Source organism: Dermacentor silvarum, chromosome 1 (genome assembly GCF_013339745.2).
Source record: "Dermacentor silvarum isolate Dsil-2018 chromosome 1, BIME_Dsil_1.4, whole genome shotgun sequence".
Classification (NCBI taxonomy): domain Eukaryota; kingdom Metazoa; phylum Arthropoda; class Arachnida; order Ixodida; family Ixodidae; genus Dermacentor; species Dermacentor silvarum.
In genome coordinates this window covers 233,864,250-233,877,071 of record NC_051154.1, presented here as the reverse complement: position 1 = coordinate 233,877,071, position 12,822 = coordinate 233,864,250, and the positions used below count along the sequence as shown (strand labels likewise).

The 12,822-nt window shown below is 42.1% G+C and overlaps 1 protein-coding gene across 1 annotated transcript in view; it reads right to left on the bottom strand.

Annotated features, from left to right (window-relative positions):
• Positions 1 to 483: 483 nt before the first annotated feature.
• The window catches only part of LOC119436934 (polycystin-2-like), a 57,982-nt gene continuing 45,643 nt past the window's right edge, over positions 484 to 12,822 (bottom strand). Inside the window, exons 13-16 of the mRNA XM_037703977.2 lie at positions 11,979 to 12,212; positions 8,592 to 8,739; positions 4,267 to 4,371; positions 484 to 1,939 (exon numbers count right to left, since the gene is read on the bottom strand). Of these exons, the coding sequence (XP_037559905.1) occupies positions 1,919 to 1,939; positions 4,267 to 4,371; positions 8,592 to 8,739; positions 11,979 to 12,212 (508 nt within the window). The 3' untranslated portion in view covers positions 484 to 1,918. The remainder of the gene's footprint in view (positions 1,940 to 4,266; positions 4,372 to 8,591; positions 8,740 to 11,978; positions 12,213 to 12,822) is intronic.

Genomic DNA, 12,822 nt, shown 5'->3' with positions numbered 1-12,822 from the left:
GGTTGTGTGATCTGTTCATGCATTGCACTTTGCGCTCTCTACTCCTCTAATAGCCCCTTAGGAGCTTTAGCATGCAGAATAAATAAGTAAATAAATTACTAAGTACATACTGTAAAAACCGGAATATAGGTCAAACTTTCTTTCAAAAAACCATTGCGAAAAGTCGACCCTCGTCTTATATACCGGACATTAGCGGAAAAACTACGGAAGTCTTGCAACAATGCGCAGATGAAGTAAACAGCCGCCTTCGCCATCGCATTCAGGCTGCTTTTTCACATTGTGTTTCAAAATGAGCGGAAGCCAACGGCAATTCACCGTCGCCTTCAAGAAAAGGCGATTGAGTACGCGGAAGCCGCCAGGTTGCCGTGGGCTTCGTATCGTGCGACCATCGACCCGCGTGTTTGTCAGCACCTTATCATCACGGCACGGAGCAGCATTTAAATAAATACTGTCACCATTGTGCAACTGGCTGAGTCGCATTTGTTTAAAGGTAAGGGTGTCTTTCGGTACTTTTGCCATTGAAAAGATTTTTTTTTCATTTTTAGAATTGGTTAGTTGGGGGGTCGACCTATATTCCAGTTCGACCTACAGTCCAGTTTTTACGGTAGATAAATAAAAGAGTAAGTCAATAAATAGGATGGTGTAGTGATTATTGGGTCAAGTGGTTGTGCCTGCAGAACCTTCAAGGTCAGCAGTTTTGAGTCCGATACCGGACGAATAAGGCATGGCTGCTTTTTGCTTCTGTGACAATAGCAGCAACAGTCAGCAGGGATTAACACAAGCAAAAAATGCACAGCTTCGAACAAAGTTATACAGCCAAAAGGTGTTCAATACCAGACTTCCTTCAACTACAGTTCTCAGCTGTAACTTGCTAGCATTGTGAATGACAGCAAATGTGAGGGAAAAAGGGAATATTACATGCAAAGCCAGAAAGAGTATTGTACATTTTGTCCCTCTATAGTAAAACCAGCACACATCAAAGCAGGTAACTGCCAACTACTCAAGCTACCAAAACAGTGTGTAATTGTGACTGCATAGCTGTCTCATCTAAACAGGAATGCATATGATTGCTAAAATGCTGTCGATGGTGCTTAGCACATGCTTTTTCACTAATGTTTACTGTACTTGCAGGTCCTTTAGAAGAGGAAAACGTTTTTTTTTAATCCGAAAGTTCACTTATGTTGCTGTGTGATATACGTATGTGCCATTTTTTGCAATCAGCTAAGCGAGAATCACACAATGAACACACTAAAGTTGACACTGATTTGCACTACAACCACTCGGCAATGCAGCCTGCACAGGCTCAAGCTACACTAGTTAAATCCAAACAAACAGTACAGCTCAGTAGTGCAAATCCATGTGATCTCTCAATAAAGCAAAACGACAGTTCAGAAGTTTGAGGCAGACCACAGCCTAATTGCATGGCGCATCAAACCAGTAAACTCTGTCAAAGTGCCAACAATAAGGGCAGCAAGAGCCCATTTTGAATGGGTACAGATGCGACTCTAAGTCACCACAACTCTTTCAGGAGAAATATGATACTGATGGTACTAACAGCACCCTTCTGGGACAATAACAATAATGCCATGGCAGAACACCTGAGGTCTGTCAGCTATGCTGAAACAGATGAACCATGTAATAGAGCAGCTGCCAATAGCACATATAAACTGGTAGTACAGATTCTTCCAAAAGTAAACTTTCAGTTAACTTTTCTCACATAGTAATTTGCAAGCTGGCAAAGCAAGCATTTATGCTTGTGAGCAACAGTGTAGTTACGTAGCACACTAAACAGAGCTTGCCACAACAAAGCTCACGAGAGATTAATGCTTCATGCGAATATCTGCTGTTCGCTCTGCACAAAGCAGATGTCTTTCTCTCTCTCTCCACAGCCGCTCAGCTTGAAGTAAGCAGTCCAGACTCAAGGTGTGTTGCTCCTCTCCTAAAACAAGAAGAAAATTACAGCATTAGCATGCCAGTCCAGTTACTGGCTGCTATTAAGCGCAGCTGAAACTTTTATGGCAGTGCAGCATTTCTTGCAGAGTAGAACCCCTGACACATTTTTTTATGTAAGCAGATAAACAGAACATAGTAGCCAGGAAAACACATTACGTGAAAATGCTGAATGAATGTGCTGCCCTTGGCATACATGCATGTCGATGGCAGCATGGCTTACCACATCTGTCTACTCGACCAGGCAACAATATGTCTATGAGCGCACTGGCTCATAGATATATGAGCCAGTGCGCTGAATACAGCCAGACTGCTGAATAGCCGCTGTATCACGGCACGATGGGGTGCATGTCCGGGCACACTAACCACAAGTGCCCACACTAGTCCACAGTTCACATTGCCTAGTGCCACACCGCGTGTCACACTGCTTACTCAAGGTGACAAAAGGTTTTCCTAGCAGATGCAAACACCTTTTGTTTACAAATGCTTGCGTGTTCCTCTTCACAGTTGCAGAAAAGTATTTGGACCAGCAGAATATTCTAGGTCATGCTCCCCGAGGCACTGCAGTGCCAAAGGAAGCAGTTTTCCCTCAGTTATTTCCATAAAGAGGCGCCTCATTGCAACTATACTAGCCCCATTATGTTTGCTTTTTACATCTTTTCTGAAGTAAGCCCAGATAGTACACTGGACTACTAATATAATGACCGTTTTCAAGGTACTAGTGTGCTTATTATAGCACACAGGTTTTACTGTTCCGCAAAGCAAAGGACATCTAAGAATCCACTGGCAGGAGTGTGTAACCAGCCCCCTTTGAAAAGTTCACGGTTATTACTAAACACCTAAACCGACAACCAGGGAAATCATGGAGGTTACAAAGATCAACCACTTGGAAGACAGCTGTGTATGTGCGAATTCAATACATACTAGCAGTATGGCAAAACAATAAAAATAGGATTATTCCGCAAGGGCTGCATCAAAAAGATTGAAGCCTGTAGTTCTTGTTTCCTATAGTGCTGCCTCTTTCACATTTACTGCTTTTTTGTTTTACACACTCAGCACTTTCACATTTTTTGTGGTCAAACATCTTACCATTGATATCTTTGTACATTTCCATTATGTGCTGTGTCAGCATGAATTCAAACACAGAAATGTTGAAAACACAACAGTGTGCGCAACATTATGCATTGCTGTTCTTCCAGGTTCGCTTGCATTTGTAACCTTGGCTTAATTTAGGCCCCAAATTGTACACTTGGCACTGCACCATCCTTATAAACTGGCTAAGCAATGATTGTACATTACATTCTCAATGTAATTACTCGTAAGAGGTGCTCATAGTAGTTTTTTTTTCTTGTTTTTACATTTCAACTTATGCTAATGTACGTCGTAGTGGCTATAAAATAAATTCAGTTGAAAGTCTGAATTCCTGTCTGTCACATTTTTTACTGTATTTTTCCACGAATTGCCTGCGTCTTCATATAACTCACACCCTCAATTACAATGCCCTGAAAAGGAAAAAAAAAATATCATCCACGCAAATAACTAGCAGAAATAACTACACACAACAATGCTCAAATCTTTATAACAGCCTCACGGACATATAGCTCTTCGATGTCATATCTTTGGCCAGTAGCTCTGTTCTCCAACTCTTTGGCGATGCTGATAATATTCTGCTACACTGTGAAGGACTGCCTTAGAGCAAAGCTCAGGTTACCCGAGTTCTGTTTCACTGACACCACGTGCACTATTTGCCAACTGCTAAAACAGCAAAGATGCCAAATGATTATCCGAAAAGAAAAGGAGAATGGGCGACCATGAAAGAGGGGAAAGGGAGCCTCAACACATGGGAGTGGGGTTCACTAGGAGATAACGAAACTTCAGATGGTGGAGAATTTTGTCATGAGATGTGGCTTCATGGCAGCATGTGATGTGGCTTCACAGCAGCACGCTTGGCGCTGACGTGAAGCCACACCTCGAAGTGAAATTTGCGCATAATCCGCACTCTGACTTACAGTTAAAATTTTCTAATATTTTGTGCAGGTTATACGCGCGAAAAAATGGTATCTGTATTCATACACAACACCATGAAAATGCTGTTAGTGCAATGAGGGGAGAAGTTTATTGAGATTAAATTCAGGAAAACATAATTAATGAAGCATGTATTGGCGAGGTTCTACTTAGTATGTTTGAAGCAATGTAATACATAATGCCATGACTATTAAAGGTAATCCTTTCATCACATGGTTATAAGGGGAAAAAAAAGCAAAAAAGAAACTGCAGTATACTCTTGTTGCTTTGTATCAAGAAGGAAACACTCACCCTCCGTGGAGTGTGCAGTGAGGCATCAGAATCCCAATGCTGAAGCTCCTCGCGAACCAGTTTCTCCATCTGCTGACGCTTGCCCTTCTCGTCCAAACCCTCATTCTGCACAGTCAAACAATAAAATCACAACTTTTCATCAACTACCATCTCAGGAGACAACTTTTCTATTTCCCTGTCTGTGAACAGACTTATGCAAGCCAGAAAGCACCTGGCGCAATTATGAATAGAAGGCACTCAAGGTTTGAATAATCTAGATAACAAGCCAAATATACTTGTCGAAACAAAATTCCACACTTTATATATTGTCACATGACTCTCAATGACGGGATTTATCTTACATGTGTAGTGCTGAGCAATGATGGCTGTTCTGTGAGTCGCCATTCTATAAGTGCATGGGCAAAAGGATCAACAATTAAATTTTTTGAGTTTCTGTACAGCAACATTTGTTATGTCACTAGCCTTTTTGAGTGATCCTGTCGTACATGATACTATCTGATCAATGTCCCATAGAACATCTGGATGTAATTGGAGCAGTAGTAAAAATGCATTCACATGCTGTCCAACGTCAAATAGGCACATTCAAAGTAAATTATTGGGCACCACTACGATGACAGCCACAGACAGTAGGCGCCATGCCAGAGAACATTGCAGCCAAGCAGTTCAGCTCTGACTGCAGTGTTATATAGCCTTCTTTTGCATGAATGTGTGCAGTGAAACTTCATTGTAACAACACTGATTACAATGAACTAATGGATCCATATAACAAAGTAATCGTAATTCCTGTTGAGTTTCTCATGGAAACTCACGCATTTTAATTCCCACTTTAACACTTTCATTTTTAACAAAGCACAAATTTTTTACTAATAGGTACAATAAACCTTTGTTTAATCTAGAACTAAAACTTGCTGATAGTTTCATGCCAATTAGGCCCATAATCAAGCAGAACATGATGTTGCTAATTACTCACCTGATGCCACAGTTTCAAGCTAGCTGACACACTACTTATGCACTCTATTCCTTTCACTCCCACACTCTACTGCTACTGCCTCGCCACTGACACCACCACCGTCACCGACTACGGCACTCTGTGCACACGACACGCTGCACCATGGTTGAATGTCGAGGACTATCACACCAGATTATGGAACAAAACACAAACAGCCGAGCATGAGGCTTGCAGTACATGCTTTGTAGTCTAACCCCTAACCACGGCTGCGATAAACTGCTGCACATGCACAGTTAAGGGGTTTGCATCCTTTGTGTCTTATTTTCCTGGCAATGTGCCAACAGAGTGCTGGAAGCCTCTGATTTCAAATAACGGTCATCGCCAGTTAAAGATTTTGCTTTTTTGTTGTCATTTAAAAACATCTGCTTGCGCCCAATGGTGAGCCCAGTACGAAATCAGAGGCTTGCAACATTCTGTCGGCACACTCGCAAAACATTTATAATCTGAGTGATCAGCCAGGACAAAAGAGCAGGACACAAAGCCATGACCCGCACACTGACTTGACTGCACGTATGCAGCAGTTTATTGCGGGCGCCCTGTCAAGAAAAGCATGCACCACAATTTAGCAGAATAAATTAACACATGCGCACTCTTTTTCTTCTTCTTTTCAGTGCTGTGCAGTGGACTGCTGCAACAAGTTCAGTTTACTCAGTCGTAACTTCCCTTGCTCTGGCAAGCAATGTTGGCTACGAGGGCAGACAACAGTTACAATGAAGTAATGGGTTTAATAAAGTAATTTTGGCTCCCCTTTGAACTTAAAGGAGTACTGACACAAAAATTTGAAGTTGAGATAACTCGTGAGGTCGATTTAGATGGACACACACACAAATCGTCTACAAAATATCAGCGGCGAATATAGCTTAGAACATATTTAAAATCAATTTTATAAGTATGTGCACGCAGCCAACCGCAAAGCACAGCACCTCGCGACATTGACATCAAGGAAGGATTGTAAATAACCAAGAAAACGCTACGTCACGAGTTTGTGCTGCCGTCGGGGCGGGGCCGGCGAGCAAGTTTTTCACTGCTCCGATTGTCCCTGTGCTTTTTTTTTCTCCCTGGTCGAGACGCTGGCCTTGTTCACCGCTGATGACGGCACAAAAATCGTCTCAATTGTTTCTGACACGAGATAACTCTTAGAGTAAAGTGACCTCGAAAGTGTGCATGTTATGAAACGTTGTGCGATATGGTTAATCGTTGGTGTGATTTTGGCTTGCAAGCGGTCAGCGCAGCCGCCGCAGCAATCGTCTCTACGAAGCGGCTCGCCTTACTAACGTGTTTTCTTATCGCTACCAACGCCGTCGGCAAAACTAATTGTACTGTCAGTTATGAGCATCATAAATGTGCAGACGTTGATTGTGTTGACGAATATAGGTGCTTTATTACAAGCTGCGGACAGACTGCAAGGGCCGTCGGCCCTGGATGAGACGGCCAGGAGAGCTAGGCCTATACCGTTTCCCAGTGATCGCCAGCTCGCCTGTGGTGGATCGAATCAAAAGTGGTTGGCCACGTGTAATACGGTGGCGACTCCCGCCTGGAGAAAATAGTCGCTGCTCGACGACGAAAACGAGGACGGCGACGACATCGCAAAGCTCGTGCAGGCGTAGCAGACGAACTAGCAACACGAAGCTCGCTCGCCTGCGAGCGCGCTGGCTTGAACATGTCGCAGTTTTGTGCGATCACGTGCTCTATATGTTTAAAATCCCGCTTCTCCCATCTCGTTGCTCTCTGAAACTGAAACTTGGACTGGTCACTGCAAAGAAGACTCCAAATAATTACCTGTCGCGTTCTGAAGCAAATGAGGTATCGCGCCGTGATTACTGGGTCATTAGCTACTTATTACAGCAGAAAAAACAAGTTCAAAAATTTTTGTGTCAGTACTCCGTTCACAATAAAGAGGTTTTCCATCTATTCATTAAAGCTCTCTTAACCAGATTTATTTAAGCTGTATTTTTGGGCAAGTAAGTAGCACATAAGTAGCACAAATTTTGCCACAGTAAAAAGAAGAGGCACAGACAAGGTCACCTGTGTGCCTTCTTGACTTTGTTCCCATCCCTTCTTTTTACTGCGCTTTTTCTATTCACAGATTCTTTTTCTCTTAACTCTCACTGCTTCTCTATAACAAACCTGATTGACTCTCCTGCTGTAGCCCTTTTAGGGCTACACCCGCATACAATAAGTACTAAAACAATGAGCATAATGACGCCCCTGCTCCAGTCAGAGTACAACCAGAAAAAGGCTTTTGATAAAAGAGAAAATAGAAAAAAGCTTTTAAGTATGCTACCACATTCACATTGATACCATCCACTGACCAGCAGACATAGTGCACTTTGCTTTAAAGTGGTGGTCCTACTCCGGCGGCACGAGCCTCCCGTTTTCAGTACTTTTGGAGTAACCGTAGCGGCTCTTCTACTTAGGATATAAAGTTATGGTATATACCATAAAAAGCTTAATTCTTGTAGATTCCAACTATATATAAGAAAATTGATTAATGTGATTTAGAAATAAATATTCAAGAACAAGCATGAGATACATGGTTTTTGCGAACTGTCTCAGTTGTGACCATATTTACAATAAACTACCGCACTTACTGCATTGCGGCTTGCTCTGTAGCTTTAGGACATATTTATCTAGTTCCTAGACGTAGCAAAATAATTTTGAATTTTTACTTTTTGGATAATTTGCTTTTGAAAATTGCCAAATATCACGATCTTCTGTTGTAAACAGCCTGGCAACTACATGCTCAAGGAAGCTAAATTTTGGGTAAAGTAGAGTTCAAGGAATTTACATTTAGGACGCAAAATTTCATTCATGTACCTTTATTAGTTTTAAACCGCAGCTTCATAGCTTTAGTACCTTCCCGCAAAAATGGGCAAAAGTAAAACCAGAATTCTAAATATTGCTTAATTTCGGCCGCATTATTAGGAAAACTAGACACAGTTCGCAAAAACCATGTATCTCATGCTTGTTCCTGAACATTTATTTCTAAATCACATCAATCAATTTCTTTATATTATATATAGTTGGAATCTGCAAGGATTAAGCTTTTTATGGTTTATGCGACAACTTAATATCCTAAGTAGAAGAGCCGCCACGGTTGCTCCAAAAGTACTGAAAACGGGGGGCTCGTGCCGCCGGAGTGGGACCGCCACCTTAAGCTATATGAACTATTCATGCTTCTATCGCAAAAACTACAATGTTAATCTCATTTTATCTGTATCATAAGACTTGCTTTTCAATATTCATTCGGGGCAGCAATTTACATGCAAGTGGCATCTGTTCAAAACTGGAAGAATAGTCAAAGGGGCTATCTGACCTCTGAGATGGTGTCAAGGATCTTGCTCATAGTGTCTCGCCGATTGGCTTTGGCTTTCTCCATGGCTTCCATTTTGACCAGTACCGCGTCAATCTTGGACACGATGCTACCAATAGAATGCTCCATGCGATCCACACGCCGGGTCAGACTGCACACAACATGGATATACATCATGTCTCAAAGAAATAGAGATGACATGCGATGCAATTATAAAAATCTAGTAGGTTAACAACCTTCCATCACCCTTTTCACTGCTTGAATGCTGTCAAAAACAGCCTATGAGGCACCACAAGTTGATCATATATATGTAAAAAACGTTACAGTTTTGTCAAAAGAGGAGTGCTGAGAGCAACAGCTAGCACAATAATTACCTACATGCACTAAGCCCTGTAGTGTTTCACATGTACTGTAAGTTGCACAAAACATTTGAAGCAGCACACAAAGAAGCCGTGCATCATTGTCAGGCCTTATATGTATGTGTGGAGAATGACAGCTTTTGCTTCTTTCTTCCTTTCTTGTCCTACACCTTAGTCTACCTTCATTTTTTTTTGGCCCCTGTTTGCTTTGTTCTGGGAGCTTTGTTTAACTTTTGTGTTCTTGGTGCCAGTTTATACCTGCTCCACGATATTACATAACACAATGATTGCCTTCTAAATCACTGCTGCTGAGTCACCATAACATTGACAAAGTGCTAATGCCTTGTTGATGTTGTGGTGGAGCAGTTGAGCAAGAGCTTTACTACGTCAGTTTTTAAGACCACCTGCACTATCACATCATCCATCCCTAAACCAGTCGCATCCTGTCCTTTCCTGTCTGGGTTTACTACTTTGGTGTCATGTAGTACATATTTGGCACGTGCATATGACAGTGTCAGCTGCTAAGCACTCATCTATGCTCGCCGAGCAATATTGAAATGATTGCCACAGGCAGAAGAGAAGACCCATCAAAGGTAAACTTTCACAGGAACTGAGTAGAGCTTGTGTGCATAGTGCCATACTGGTCATTACACTAAAGAGTGTGTGGTAAAATCCTAAATTAATCACCAAAACATTTAATTGATCTTGTTAGAATGAATGGGCACCACAAAGGCCTTCTCAAAGTAGCCAGCGGAAAGCATTCTCAAAGTCCGTACAAACTTTTGTAAACTTCTATGATCTCTCTGGTAAAGACTCCAACATGGACCAAAGACAAAAGAAGAAAAGCTGAAGGATGGCACTCTCGCTTTCATTAAAACTAGTTCTTTAAATGCATCTGCATGCTATCACGCAGGAAGAGCACAGCAAGGTCTGCAAATTTCTCTACTGTTCAGCGAGTTGGAAAACAAGAACAATCCAGAGAGAGGCAGTACAATATTTTAACAAGAGGAAATTATGGATGAAAGAATGAAAGTTAATTTTAGAGGCAAGCATAAAAATCTACAGACACTAGAGCTAAGAATTTTTACACAACAAGCGACATGCTAAATTGCTCCAATTATTGTAGTTAAAACTTCAAAAAATGGGTTCAGCCCACAACTATGTAAAAGTGCATTATGTGAAAAGGAACAAGAAGAGACTGCCACACGACAAGACATGAATTAATTTAAAAGTTATGCATCATGTCTTCCCTTCTCTCAACAGCATACTAAACCTAATGTGCTTTCTACCAGCTAACTGCCAATCTTTCTTTATTATAACTAGAAAAACTGATGACTTCCCTAAATCAAACTTCACAGAGCTTGAGAAAATGCAATAATAAAAACTGCATGGAAATCGCTGCACCACATTGCGAATAGACGGCAAAAGCATGTGATCACAGACTGGGCAAGATGCAGAGGAAATAAAACATGGAGGGAGATGCAAGTGCATGGGTCCAGGGCCGGTATAACGTAAAGCTAGTCCAATCTTCTTTTATTCCAAATAGGCCACTAGCCCTCCATGATAGGTCAGAATGGTTCAGGTCCAGCCCGAGCCATTTTGACCTATCACGGAGGCCTGATGGCCGATTTGGAATAAAAGCAGATTTTACGTTACACCGGTCCTGGACACTGAAATTAAGGCTGTATGCATTTGCTGATCTCTTCCCGATCCCGAGTGAAGTTAATGTATTCTTCTCCAGTCATGGACCAACTATGTAGTAACAAACTATTGCTTTAGTATAATTTATAATTTGACCTATTTCCTGTCTTTACATCATTTATTGTAGCTTTAATTGTTCTGCCCTTTCTGCATTTTTTTACCCTGCATTTTACCCATGGCCATGAGACAGTTCGGGTGTTCACTGAAAAGTGAGATAGTTATGACGCCCATTGCCTTTCTCTTTCCTTTCACCTTTTCTCGACTGGAAAACAATAAATTGCTAGATACGATCCTGTTCAGAATGTGGTGTGACCGAGACAATTGCTACACTCCTGCCCCTCTTACTCCATGAAAAGGACTCTCCACATTGTTTCAATGCTTGGGCCTTCCTGCAGACTTGGTGCCATAACTTCTCTCTTCCAGCCGGCACCACAGCATTGCCTTCAGGCACCTCACTAGGTTCCTGGATGACATGGGGCTGGTGTCTAAGCTCTAAATGTCCCACCTGCCTGCTGCTGCCAGCCATGGGTTCTGCAACATTGACAACCTTTTCTCTTCTTCCTATTTTAATGCGAAAGCATTATATGCCCCATTACGCAAAAATCCGGCGTTGTAGTCGGCGGCGTGACTAAATGATGGCCCCAAAAATGGCCAACAGTGCAAAGAGTAAAAGCACGTCAAAAACTGCTCGGATTGACGTCAAATTTCTCAAGGAGGTTCTTGTAAACTAAGTAAATAAATGCCTTTGAAAAAAAAATTTGGTAAATTTCAGTTTGGGTGGGAATCAACCTCGGGCCTCCGGGGTGCGAGACAAGCACGCTTCTCCAATACAATGGCGACTCCACGGTTCTGGTTGACTAAAGGTGTGTCTATAGTGCGTACGTCATTGCACACGTCACGTCGCAGATTGAACGCCGCTCAGTGGTCCTTAGAGTTATTAACTGCTCGCAGGCAAGCGAGTGCGTTGAGACGCTTGGCGCGTTTTCATTTGGCCTTACCGAGGCGCAGATAGAACACAGGAGAGAGCTTGTGCGAACAAGGAACACGTGGAAAAAAATACTTCACCAAAGGGACTATAATGCTTTCGTATTCCCACACATAAGCAGTCTTAAGTGTCTCTGCCAAATTTTCTTTCCTCTTTCTGTCTTGCCTCCCCCAAGGCACTGAGCCAGTGCTCCCTAAAGGGCTGCAAAAAATAGTGCCTCTTCCTCTCTGCAATCAGTCTCTGTTTCTCAATTACTACTACTACTATTGCTGCTGCTACTACTACTACTACTACTACTACTACTACCCTTGAGAACAAATGCAATGCATAATGCTCAATACTTACATGTTGAACTCGTCAGAAGAGACGCCCCCATCACCACCGCCGCCGCTGCCACCTCCACCACCAGCATTGTCATTGCCAGAGGTCTTTTCACGCTGGATCTCTTCATCAAGCAGAACCTTCTGTCCCTCAAGGTGCGCCATCATCTCCTTTGTTTCTTGCTCATTCAGCTCACGGTTGCCGTCCACATCGTATTTGGAGAACAACATCTCGATTTCCATATCACTGAAGTTTTGTCTGCATGTGGACAATATTCAGCTTCAGTAACAAGAGCAAGGCAAGAAACATACACCTGTAATTACATCAGATTTTACCTTTTCGTTTTCTTTTTTTTTTTAAATTTGAGGACCAATTTCAGAGATGCAGCCTTCTCACAGGTAAAGTAATTATGGTAAGTGCACTTTCTTTGACCGCATCAACAATGGTCAGAGTCAAGGAAGCTGCTTAGATTTCATGCAAATAAACCAATGTTATGATGTTCGGTTAAGAAACATAAAGCTGTTATAGATAAACTCCAAATAAGGCAGCTCGATGTCATCTCAAACGTAAGAAAATTCGTGGCTGGCTAGGTAAATTTCCTTTGCTTGCCATTGCCAAACTTATCCACAGACAGCCGACTCGTGCTGTCACTTGGCACAGTGTCATTTGCTCCACTTCTCAAGTTCCCACTGTTTACCAGCATACCATAATAAACTGTCCTTCTGTTCCAACAAGCCTGTCATATGCCACCATATGACATTGTATCAAGCCCTAATAGTCAACATTAGAGGGCAAAAAGGTGCTTATGTTCATGAAAAAGTTTTTATTTTCTTTCTCTTTTATCCTGAGATAGAAGGCACTTCAGATT